Raw genomic sequence first — 13,775 nt, forward strand, 5'->3', positions numbered from 1 at the left:
TCTCAGATAAAACTGTTAAAATGACATCTAAATCTACTTTCTTTTCCATTATTTTGTTCATAGATGTCTCTTGTAGATGTGCAAACATATTTTTTAATTAACATAATATTTTAAATAAGTATTATTATGCAAGGAACCTGTGTCCCACAACTTGCAGGCAACCCTGTTACCTTAACCTTTTTAGCATGGTAAAAGAAGAAGAAAAGTGTGAGTCACATGACACACTAGAAGTGACATCATCAAACACTTTCCTAACAGCATGGGTAGAGCAAAGGTATCTCCTCTCTTTTATTATTCATATTTTTATAACATTGTCAGCCTTGCTTGAATGTCTCAACCTACCTCACGCAACCCTGTTATGCATATTTCCAGAATAAGATAAATACTTGACAAAAAATCTGTACTTATTTACTTATGTGAGTTTGTCCTCTTGGTAAATCCTAACAGCTATCTAAACAGCTAGCTTCTATTCCTGAGAAAAAGCTAACATTAGCATAGATTTGCAATCCTGTTACTTGCATCCCTGTTACTGTGATTAGAGTAACAGGGTTGTACAACATTAACAGGGTTGCATTAATAGAATTAAAACACTATTATTTATGGTTAAATTAAAAACATTACATAATCTAAACTATAATTTAGGTTAATCTACGTATTTTAAACATTATTGAATTTTACAGACTATATTGCTTCATTTTATTTTAACCATGTAGTCAAAATGAGTTATAGTTGTTTGGTGGCAGTGGTGGGATGGTATGCCTTTATGAATTTGACAACTGTGAAGTAGACCATGATGCCAGGTGGTCGTGGAAGAGGCTGAGCTACCAGGCTGAACCCAGTTGAACTGGGGAGTCAAGAAAGTGTTTGGCGTGAGGGGAGCATGGAGTTGGGGCCTCCAGTTAAAGGGGTTGTCATTTCTGTTCCCGATCCATCTGACTGTTCTCTGGTAGCCGCCAAACCAAGTGATTAAGGACCAGTGGTGCGACCAAAAGAGGCTACAGTGAGTACTCCAATGGCACCACCTGTTGATACTAGCTTCATGGAAGAGATGAGGAACTTTATGTGTCGTTCTAAACTGACTGAATAAATCTTGTTCTGGCCGTAACCAAGTCCAAACAGCTTCTGGTGCAATGGACACAGAGACATCACAACAGCCCATGCCACAGGATCAGAGACCTGATAATCCACCTAACCGAACTCCAGCCTCTCATGTTTCAGAACTGAGAATCCCAGACATCAGAGAAGGTGAGGATGCTGAGAGCTTCTCTGTGCGGTTTGAGTGCATGGGGGTGGAGGCAGGGAAAATGGGTTGCCCGGTTGTCACTTTATTCAAGACGGGCCCTTGAAGCATATGCTGGCATGGATGAACAAAAACAGTCAGAGTCATATGAAGCTATCAAAACAGCAGTACCAAACAAATACAATGCTACTGAAGAGACTTATCGACAGAGGTTCTGCAGCACCATTGTTCCAGCAGAGGAGACTGTCAGAGAGATCTGACTGAAGGGGCTGTACAAGTGATGGATGCGTCCAGGCAGTCGTACCAAGGACGAGATTGGAGAGGTCATCATTCTACTACTACTACGCTACTACTTGCTGGGGAGGGAGTTCAAGCTGCTGACTGACCACTGAGCCCTAAGGTGGATGCACTAGCTCGATGCAACATCAGAATGCCTGCATCCTCCAGGCATAGTCTATAGCCCTCCAACCATACCAGTTCACTATTAAGCATCTTTGTGGTAAGAAAAACCTTTTTCAAGGTTATGTGTGAGCCAAAGGGAGAAGGGGTGAAAAATATCATGGAGGCTCATTTCTCCAGTCCCAAAATTCCAAACATGTAATCACATTCATATTCAGGTATGAGGTCATTGATTGTGTAATGTTTGCAAGGGGAAGGTTCGGATTCCTCTTGCTCATGTTTTCACTATTCACTTTCACTATTCTTTGTCTACAGACTTAAATTCCTGGACATAACCATTTAAGAAGGAGTGTTCATCCCCCTTAAGTTGTCATGTGATTTCCTGGTTATATTGATTTTCTGGTTGTATTATTAATTTCACAGAAGGAAATACTTTGTTAATTTATTAACATTAACACAGTATGTGTTATTGTCTGCATTGTACACATGGTTATGGTAAATGGTTATGTCCTTTAACTTAATAGGCTTGACAGGTTAGGTCTAATTGAGGTGTGATCAATGCCACCTGTGTCTAAGTGGAACTACTTAGTTAGAGTCTTCCCTCAAGTTAGCTGGTGATCAGGTATAAAAGGTCTCCTGTTTGCAAAATAAAACCCAGATTTTCTGGAACAGCTCTGCTGCATCCTGGTCCATTTTCCATTTCCACACTACCTACCAACCATCCTCATGTGAAACATATTAAAAGTTATTCAAATAATATTTCATTTTCTGTTATTAAAAGTTATTAAAAGACTAATTATGTGGTCTTGAGCATTTATTTGTCACGTTAAAAATAATCTATAATCAGAATTAATGTAGCTATTCAACCCTGTTACTGTAATTTCAACCCTGTTATCATTAACATTTTAATCAAATATTAACATAAATGTCTTTCTCAACGCATAAGGGTTTGACCTATTGTCATTTAAAGAGTTTAAGTAATTATATGCATAATGGGTTATAGCAAATATTTGAAAATTAATACTTAAATTAGTAAAGTGAAACATGCCACAATTGAAAAGTTGTGCAAGATAGATTTCAAAAGTTGCTTAAACTAATTGAAATAAATTCATATCTGAAATCAAATGTTTATTCGGAGAGAATGTTACTTCTTTAACCTAATGGTAAAGGAATTATATGTAAAAAATACATTAATGCACTTTTTGCAGGTTCCTGAGTGTTGGTAACAGGGTTGCGCCAGGTATAGCAAACAATAAATAAAACATGTAATAAAAAAAATATCTTTGATGCCTGAGCTGAGCCAATAAAGCTTTTGATAGTTTAGTACCTATTATTGATGAATATATAACAGAAATGTGTCAAATAGAAGGTTAATTTTTCCAAAATTTGAAAGCCCAAATGTCCTCCAATTCTGGAATGACCCATCTATGCTTTTATCGAAGCATAAATAATGCAACATAGCATTATGATTACATTTGGTTTGAATGTAAAAGTTTCTGAAACTGATTATTATGAAGATGGTTAACGAAGAGGGATCTTACACACACACACACACACACACACACACACACACACACACACACACACACACACACACACACACACACACACACACACACACACACACACAATGGAGAGCCCATTCACTTCACCCAGTGGCGTTCCCAGTAATTTCATTTAGGGCAGACGAGATTTTTTTTTTCTCCCCACAAAGGGGGGGGGGGGGGGGTACTCGGGGAAAAATCTCGGGGGAAACAAGTTAACAACAACACTACACTGACTACAAAACTGAAAAACGTTAAAAACAATATGCAAGTATAATCAATCAATCAATTCTTCAGTAGTGGTCTCTTCATGTTGTAGTTTAGTAATGAATGGCTCAAGCTGCTCTCAGAACCCCTTTTATGCCAGGTGAGTACAGGTGATGGCCCAGACCCCCACCCCTAGCACCCCATGAAGACAAAGGCTACATTTGCATCACTATAGGAGAGGGTCGCTCTGCTGAATGGATACGGTGGTGATTAGCTGCCTGCCTGCGTGAATGGACGAGGAGGCGGGCTAATGGTCCGACAGCCACTATTCTGTTTGGATTTTTTGACTTCACCGACATATATTCAGGGTTCCAGTATACTTTATGTGCAGCCAAAACAAAGACGGTTTTATGGAGTTGAAAGCATACTCTACTTAGTGGGAACACTCTGAGCCCCCCACCTCACGTCTAAAATAAAAAATGTGTCCAGAAAATAAAATATTTCACCGTAAAGAAAAAGGTTTTTGTTTACTCCACAGTGCCCTCTACAGATCTGGTCAATGGGATTTTCCTATTGACCAGATTCTTCCTTCCGGTGAAATATTTTATTTTCTGGCCAAAAAGTCTATTTTAGACGTGAGGTGGGGGGCTCAGAGTTTTCCCACTTAGTAGAGTAGGCTCTCAACTCCATAAAACTGTCTTTGTTTTGGTGAGTAGCAAAAGTGTATTTTTTATTTTTACTACAGACGAGAGGCTGCGCTACCGCGGTGCGAGGGGAAAGAATCAAAAGTACCATAGCGTTAAGGAGAACTCCTTCTAACGCTATGGACCAGCGCTATGTGCAGCCCTGCTGAACTTGATTTGATAGGCAATTAAATGTCAGTGTCAAATGTTTTGTCCCAGTCCAGTCTTGTTGAAAGACAGTCAGCCCCTGACAACACTGGCCAACTTATAAATTGCTACAAAACCTGTATATCCGCACATTTTGGGGCTTATCGACAACTTGACGGATAATTGTAGGCCTGATAGGCCAGCGGTACGGGCACTTAGGCTCTAATGTAGCCTGACAGTGCATCACAGGTTCAACTCCGGTTTCCGACGATCTTTACTGCATGTCTCTCCCCATCTCGCTTTTATCGCTTTGGATAAAAGAGTCTGCTAAACTAAATGACTGTAATGTAATGTAATCTCCCTCTCCCTGTTTCCTGTCCATCTCCACTATACCTATAAAATAAAGGCAGAAAAGCCCCCAAAACAAAATTAGGCCTGATAATGATGCATGTTAAAATCATGGATACGGTACATTATTCCCCACCATTACTTATTATACTTCATTGTTTTTACACTCTGGAAACAAATGGCCATTTAACATTGAGCTGTTTGTTGCAAATAAAAAGCTTGGAGAATTCAAAAGTGAGTTGCGAGCCCCCGCTTTGTTTTCATGATTCTGTTCTTACAGTTTGGCTCAGCACCAAGATACAGAGGATGTGCGTTATTTTTTCTTTGAAGTTGAGGCAGAACCACAGTCTTTGCTTCTCTGTCCAATTTTCGCATTAGCTTAGCATGTTTAAATGTGAATATCAAAACATACTGTGTTGCTACATGTGCATCTATATGAAACCTAGACTCAATACGAGCTAATCTACATTGAATAAATGTGTAAAGGGAGATCTAGCATTGTGATATAATCAAAGGGAGGCAATCATATATGTGGGGAGTAGAAACACAATGAAACCCATTACAACAAAGTTACATTTAAGTCTGAAAGACTTTATTATGCAAGATAGAAAAATAACTGTGGGACAAGCAATAGTGGGACAGCGCGAGGTAGAGTGTGAGGTATGATGGCTGGTGATGGTATAGTTGTGGTAGATAGGCCTACAAGAGGTAGGATCAGACTTAGTAGCTGGCCATGGTTTGTTCCAGCCAGTCGTTGAACAGGCACACCTGAAAATGGAGACAGAAATATTTAACATATCTCAGCTTGGCTTATATATTTATATGGTATAGTTGTGTATTGTACTGTTATATGGTTCAATGATCCTGGGTTTGATTGTCACATGCATTACAGCTATTGCAACAATGCAACAGTTTTGTATTTAGCTTTCTGAATATTGTGGATGGATAAAATAATAGTCGAAATTATACTAAAAAATAAAATAAAGTAAAATGCCAACAAAAAAGCAAAAATGAATTACATATATCAATGTGTACAATTAGCATAAACATTTTATACTGTTTATTATTACAGGTTTTTGTAAGGACACAGGGCAATCTTCTTGTCTGTATTGTTGACATTATAAGATCTATGAATAAAGCTTTTTGAATTGAATTGAATCAAGAGTGAAAAATAGAAAAAGACAAGACAAGATCTCAAGACACGTTTGTTTGGTGGCAAAAAAATATACACTTCAAAGACTTTTTTAAAATATTAATATCAATATTTGAGGCATACTGTACCTTAGCGTAGACACCAGGGAAGTCCTTCTCAGCACAGCCGTATCCCCAGGACACAACACCCTGCAGCTCACCATTACACACGACAGGGCCACCGGAGTCACCCTGAGAGAGAGAGAGAGAGAGAGAGAGAGAGAGAGAGAGAGAGAGAGAGAGAGAGAGAGGGAAGAAAAGGGAAATGAAGAGGAGGAAAGTGAAAGTCATAGATTAATTTCTCAATTTCTCAGGAATGTCCACTAGGCTGTTCTAACACACTGCTTTACTATCCTATAATACATTAGACAAAAGTCCCGTCTTCCGTCATCATTGTTATCATTCATTTCCCGTGTCATTGTTTCGCACTAAACACAACAATAACATATCACATGTCACTAACAACACAAGCCACAACGTGCACGATTAATTTACGGGTGGCGTAGGTTACTTTTCATTGCTCACCACACATTTGCCTCCTCGGAGCATAATTAATTGCAGCCAGCACAAACTGACCAAATTACGGGGACACCCTTTCGTTCCCTTTAGCGTGGGCACGGGCGAGCGAAACCTACCGAGGCTCAAAGACGTTGCCAGGTTGCGCGAGAGAAATAAGCAATCCGGTCTGTGAATTTTTTAGAGTGCGGCGCACGCTATGTCAACTAGCCCACAACAAGCGTGTGCGACATGAAGGAGCTGTGTGTGTGTGTGTGTGTGTGTGGGGGGAGATGGAAAGAGAGAGAGGGAGGGACAGAAACTTTAGTTACACTTGTAGAGTCACGCATTACTTTACCTCAGTTACTGTACATCTTCTGATCGTTGTACTTGAATGTTGACATGAAATAATAATCCTGTGTAGTGTTTCTTTAGCGCAAGCGTGGAAAAATCAAAATACAGCATGTAGTGACGCTGCTGGTAAATATGCGCTGAAAGGCTAGGATCAAGATCCCAAGGATTCGACAGTGATGTCACTGCTATGCGACACGGAAGTAGAACGCCATAAAATACCAATGGATTGCCAGGTTGGAGAAACAAGCAACCAGGTCAGTGTTGCCAGATTGTGCGCCAAAAACAAGCAACCAGGTTCATGAAAAAATAAAAGCCAGCCGAAGGGGTCCGCGATAATTCGCGGGGGTCCGAAGGAGTCCGCGATGTTTCGCGGGGGTCCCAAGACTCCCAGGGGGTCTGCAGACCCCCAGGGGGTCCCCCATGTATCTTTTTTTTATTTATTTTTTTCCCACGATTTTGTAACCCCAAAATAAGCGGGCCCTTACTAGAGCCCCGTGCGCGGCTAGGGGGCCGGGCGCCCACAGGGCGCCCAGACCTCTAGTTCAGATACATTGGTGGAGAAGGAGGACCTCTGCAGGTGAACCTTGTTGACTACAGTAGGCTACCTGGCAAGAGTCCTTGCCTCCCTCCAGGTATCCAGCACAGAACATGGCGTCAGTGATCATGCCAGGGTAGGAGTTGTCACAGTCCTTCTCAGACAGGATGGGAATGTCCAGGCACTGCAGCTTGTCACTGTCATCATCTGGGGTACATACAAGTCAAAGTGGAAATGGTTAAAAACAACGAAGGAAAAGTAAATCTGCATCTACTGTATGCTTAATGCACAAGCACAATGGAGAGATTAGGCTTAACGTATAATATGTAAATATTATACTCACAGTAGCTCATGGTGTTGCCCCAGCCAGAGACTTTGCACATGGTGCCAGCGGCAGCGCAGGAAGTGGGCAGAGCCACAGCCTGCACATACTGGTTGAGGGTGGCGGGCTTGCTCAGCTTGATCAGCATGATGTCATTGTTGGTGTTGTAGGAGCTGTAGTTGGGGTGACGGATGACACGGGAGGAGGAGATCCACTGCTCGGTACCCTCATCAACCTCGATGTGGTGCTCGCCAAGACGAACCTGAACACGCCTGAAAATATAGCGAGGCGTGAAAAAGGGCAGAGAGGGAGACAGAATACAGGTGAACATTTCAGGCCAGGAAGGGTCATGTTGTACGTGAGAAGGGTTACAAGGTATCACATATTGTGATGTTTTTAATATAACGTAACCTTACATCGTACATTTAAGATGTTGTCCATACACCTCATGGTAAATGGTGCATTTACATAGCGCTTTTATCCAAAGCGCTTTACATAGATTGTGCATTACATTCACCCATACATTCATACACCGATGGCGGAAACCATGCAAGGCACCAACCTGCTCATCGGGAGCAATTAGGGGTTCACCATCTTGCTCAAGGACACTTCGACACTAACTCTGGAGGAGCCCCCGAGCCCGGGATCGAACTGGGAACCTTGCGGAGTCCAGTTCACTCTACCCGGCCACTCTACCCCTGAGCCACTGCCGCCCCCCACCTCATGAGTTGAGTTATTCAAAATTCATTCTAAATATTATATTAAATGTTGTCTTACGACTTGTAGCAGTGAGCAGCAGACACAACCCAGTTCTCGTTGACCAGGGAACCACCACAGAAGTGGTAGCCAGAGTTCAGAGACACCGTATGGGGCTGGGAGTGTTTCTCACACTCATATCCTCCGACGATCTTGTCCTCCTCCGCAACTAAAAACACACACATAGAATGTACAATTAGATATTTTGTCCTCTGTAAACAGATGGGAAGTCAAAACAGTTAGCAATCAGTTGAAGTGTCTTTAGGATCTAGGCCTATACTCACAAGCAGCTCCGATGAGCAGAATGAAGACCAGAGACCTCATGGTTGCTGTGTGATTCTGTCGATGAGAGTACGGTACTTCACCTGGACCCCTGGTTTATATGGAGTGGTCAGTCCCTCCCTACAGTGGTCAGTCCCTCCCACCAGTGGTCAGTCCCTGAAGTGGTCAGTCCCCCCAGGACACACCCCACACACTTGGTGGACCAATCAGGATGATCAGATACAATTATATTCAACATATGAAAAGACCAAAATGTGTTGCTTACGTAAGGAATTTGTATAATTTGATGATGGTATTTACATAAAACAAAAGAAAGAAAAAGGTTTTTACTTAAATAAATGAGTAGCACTTTTACCTTTTCTGAATTTAAATAATAAATTACTATAAATGTGTGCATTCTTACTACTGATATCAGAATTAATATACTTTATTAATTAATGGCATGAACTCATATTGGCATGAACACAAACTTCATTTACTTTGGATTAACATATTTGAGCATGCAAGCATTCCAAATGGTCTTGGAAATTGTGCATTATGCTTACATTTTGATGCTGTGAACAATTGCATAATAATGTAGTAAAATGAGCAGATATGAAATTAACAGGAACACGATGCAATTTTTTGGTTTCTAATGTTGACATACATGGAGTTACGAGCCACGAGTAGAGTTCTGCAGATGGCCTGTTCACACACACACACACACACACACACACACACACACACACACACACACACACACACACACACACACACACACACACCTGAAAAATCTAATTTGAAATCTTGCAAATGAGGTTCTTATCAAATATTGTTGCTTGTAGAAGCACAATGTTTGACACATTTGTTTAACAATCAAAAATTAATATTGCCATTGACATCTAAACACCCAGGGACAGACTTTAATTTTAAGTCTACTTGACAGTGATTGAAAATGTACAATTCATCTCAGTTATATTTACAGGCTCCCATAATAATTCTGCACTCAACTGTACCTTACCTTTGGTGTAAGTGATTAAAGAATATACTTTTAAAAATAGTGTGTGTGTGTGTGTGTGTGTGTGTGTGTGTGTGTGTGTGTGTGTGTGTGTGTGTGTGTGTGTGTGTGTGTGTGTGTGTGTGTATGTGTGTGTGTGTGTGTGTGTGTGTGTGTGTGTGTGCGTGCGCGCGTGCGTGCGTGTGTGTGTGTGAACAGGCCATCTGCAGCTCCTAAGTGGGGCAAAAAAGTATTTAGTCAGCCACCATTGTGCAAGTTCTCCCACTTAAAAAGATGAGAGAGGCCTGTAATTTTCATCATAGTTATACCTTAACTATGAGAGACAAAACGAGGAAAACAAATCCAGAAAATCACATTGTCTGATTTTTTAAGAATTTATTTGCAAATTATAAGGAAAATAAGTATTTGGTCAATAACAAAAGTTCATCTCAATACTTTGTTATATACCCTTTGTTGGCAATGACAGAGGTTAAACGTTTTCTGTAAGTCTTCACAAGGTTACCACACACTGTTGCTGGTATGTTGGCCCATTCCTCCATGCAGATCTCCTCTAGAGCAATGATGTTTCGGGGCTGCACGGACGTTCCCTTTGCAGAAAAACAGCCCCAAAGCATTATGTTTCCACCCCCATGCTTCACAGTAGGTATGGTGTTCTTTGGTTGCAACTCAGCATTCTTTCTCCTCCAAACACGAGAAGTTGAGTTTCTACCAAAAAGTTCTATTTTGGTTTCATCTGACCATATGACATTCTCCCAATCCTCTTCTGGATCATCCAAATGCTCTCTAGTAAACCTCAGACGGGCCTAGACATGTACTGGCTTAAGCACCTGCTTAAGAGGGACCAGGACGACTGATCCGTGTAAAGGGAATAATGAATGGGGCCATGTATCGTGAGATTTTGAGTGAAAACCTCCTTCCATCAGCAAGGGCATTGAAGATGAAACGTGGCTGGGTCTTTCAGCATGACAATGATCCCAAACACACCGCCCGGGCAACGAAGGAGTGGCTTCGTAAGAAGCATTTCAAGGTCCTGGAGTGGCCTAGCCAGTCTCCAGATCTCAACCCCATAGAAAATCTTTGGAGGGAGTTGAACGTCCGTGTTGCCCAGCGGCAGCCCCGAAACATCACTGCTCTAGAGGAGATCTGCATGGAGGAATGGGCCAACATACCAGCAACAGTGTGTGGTAACCTTGTGAAGACTTACAGAAAACGTTTGACCTCTGTCATTGCCAACAAAGGGTATATAACAAAGTATTGAGATGAACTTTTGTTATTGACCAAATACTTATTTTCCTTAAAATTTGCAAATAAATTCTTTAAAAATCAGACTGATTTTCTGGATTTTCCCCCTCATTTTGTCTCTCATAGTTGAGGTATAACTATGATGAAAATTAGAGGCCTCTCTCATCTTTTTAAGTGGGAGAACTTGCACAATGGTGGCTGACTAAATACTTTTTTGCCCCACTGTAGCTCCATGCATGTCAAGATTGCAGGTATTGGGGAAAGGACTAGAACTAAATAGGCCCTTCAATTACATTTGCATGAATAATGTGATACCATAGTTTGGAGACAATAAGTACTGTATCAACCTTTATTATATTATTCCATATTTTATAGAGGCCAGGGTTTGGGTAAAGGTCATGTGATGTTGGACACGGATGAGTCAAGTCAAGTACATTTTATTTATAAAGCACATTTAAAAACAACCAAAGGCTGCACATTATGAAGATTGTACGCACAAGACATGAAAGTTAAAACACAAAAAAGCATCAAATACAGAACATATAAATCCAAACAGGAAGACAAATAGCTGAGGTTAAAATGTAGGAGCCTATGAAAAAGTGTCCAACAATTCCTCCAAGGCAGGAGATTTTTTAAAAGGCCAGGGAGAATAGGTCCGTTTTGAGTCTGCTTTTAAAAATATCCAAAGAGGGTGCGGAGCTAATCGATAGAGGTAGGCTGTTCCACAATTTTGGAGCAGCGACCGAAAAGGCACGGTAACCTTTTAACTTCAAGCGGGTGCTTTTAATTTGGTGTCCTGTTGACAACAGCATTTCTTTGTTTGTAAAATTTAAGGGCAGAGTGTGCAGATGGCAGATGTGGTTTGTGTCAAGCCAAGGGTCGGGAGGTGGTGATATTATTTGTTGTGTGTGGGGAGCCAAAGAGTGTGTACAACTGTGTGTCGTCTGTGTAAAGGTGGAAAGTCCCGACCTCAAAATACGGAACAAAGTGCGTCCCAATCACCAGAAGTGCGTGGAAATATGCTGCGAGGACGTAAGATCATGCAGTACGATTTCTTACTTTTTAGTGTGATGTGTGCGTTCTTGACTCCTTGTGATTTGTTTTAATCAGAGCAGAGAGCGCAGCTGAGACTAGTGCAGCTGCTGCAGGCACCAGTGAAAGCGCACGCTCAAAAATAATTAATTAATAAAGTAAATAAATAAAAAGGTCTTGTGCAGGGCTTTAGTGTGTGTGTGTGTGTGTGGCAGCCGTGGGACATAAAACATGAGGAATTTGTTAAAAGTAAGCCTTGTGTGTCGCATGTAAGTTACACCGCATTTGGTTACCTATTGAATACTGTTTACGTCCGTTGCGTCCTGCCATCACTGCAATAACGGCAGGGCGTGATCAAAACCTATACCACTTGTGCAAGGACGCACTGTGATTGGCCAATACGCTTGTGCAAGGACGCGCTGTGATTGGCCAGTAGCCACTTTGAGTGGCAGTTGGGGCAAACGCTCTCGCCAAAACATGATTTACGATTCTGTCCCTATCGGTACATAACTCGGACAGCGCTGAGTCGGCCCAAGCGAACTTCACAATGATCGACACGGCAACTTGCTCGCTTGAGCTCGCTCGGTGGGAACTCACGTGGCTCAAGTTAGCTTGAGACGGCGCGCCTCCGTCGCGGTCAAAATCTATATGGGCTCAAAAAATTGTCCGCAGTTGTTGTAGGCAGAGGCACTTCCGCGTTGCCCACCGAAGGAGGGCGTGGTTATAGCACAAGTTGTATAGGCTTTAGTATGTCGCAACGGGCGTGTCACAGAATTGGACTTCTAACATGCGGTGTAACACAGTAGGGGAGGACGGGGTAAAATGAACCACTTTTTACTTATGTTGACCTCTAGGCAAGGAAAAATGAGATGGAAGTCAAATCTAAACATCTACTAAAACTTCAAGATGTCTTCTATCAATTGAAATAATGAGTGTGCATCTATGACAAATGGTTGTAAAAATATGGGTTCTAAAAAAAAAGTGGTCATGTGGTTCAACTTGCCCCAGGTAAGGGGTAAGTTGATCCTAGTCAAGGGGTAAATTTACCCATATGATATTTTGCATTTTCAAGTTTAAACTTGAACAAATAATGTATTCACGTATCAACAATAATTTAATAACACATTTCCCTTTTGCAAATAGTCTTATTTATTTTCTTAATGGTATTTAAACAATATAAAACCAATTAAATAATGTTTGTTATTCAGAACCTTTTAATATTTGCAATTGTTAATACAATATTGAAAACTTCTCTTAAATGAGTGTATTCATCCAAATGAAAGGTCATACAGCATAATTTGAGAAGAAAAGACACAATAAAAAATATGAATGGTGATTAATATTAGGATAATTGGTTCAATTTACCCCAAGGCATTTGGTTCATCTTGCCCCATGGCCACCATTTTGACCTAACCTGGCAAGCTTAATGCTTCAGGCTAATCTCTTTAGCTAAATGATTCACATGGTTTTATACATTGGAATATCACCAACATGCATGATATATAAGTTTCAACCTGGGTACATTTGCTTTAAAATAAAAATCATTATACCAGAAAAGTAAAACATTAACTTTGACCAGCAAAAAACACTTTTTTTGTGTAGAAATTTATGCTCATCACTTTGCCCATGTGTCTCTCAACTTCACAGCCAGGTGGAAATGATGGGTGTGTCCTGATTTTAAGGTCACATGACAACTCATGTGTATAGTTTTAAAGATACAGGGGGTGGTTCAACTTACCCAGAGGTTCATCTTACCCCGTTCTCCCCTACCATCTTCGCACCTGTGACAAAATAAAGTAGACTGCACTGCCCTTTCTTGCTATACCAGGACCTGGATATACATGGCTTCGTTCCTAATTCACGGTGTGTGTTTACAGTATGTCTCTCTCTCTGTGTCGCTGTGTCTGACACTGACACAGACAAAGTCTGTGTGTGTGTGTGTGTGTGTGTGTGTGGGTGGGTGACACTGACACACACGCACGCACACACACACACACACAC

General features: G+C 41.2%; 1 protein-coding gene across 1 annotated transcript; it reads right to left on the bottom strand.

The window, feature by feature from the left end:
- Positions 1-5,288: 5,288 nt before the first annotated feature.
- Positions 5,289-8,566, bottom strand: LOC308084286 (trypsin-1-like; the record flags this gene model as incomplete). Its single annotated transcript, XM_080426850.1, has 6 exons — positions 8,506-8,566; positions 8,243-8,390; positions 7,487-7,737; positions 7,214-7,350; positions 5,850-5,951; positions 5,289-5,336 (listed from the first exon to the last, which is right to left on the bottom strand). Exons 1-6 carry the CDS (start codon positions 8,543-8,545, stop codon positions 5,289-5,291), a joined length of 726 nt encoding a protein of 241 aa, XP_080282976.1. The 5' UTR covers positions 8,546-8,566.
- Between the last annotated feature and the right edge of the window lie 5,209 nt (positions 8,567-13,775).

The sequence above is a fragment of the Gymnoscopelus braueri genome (assembly GCF_963280865.1).
Source record: "Gymnoscopelus braueri genome assembly, chromosome: 4".
Classification (NCBI taxonomy): Eukaryota; Metazoa; Chordata; class Actinopteri; order Myctophiformes; family Myctophidae; genus Gymnoscopelus; species Gymnoscopelus braueri.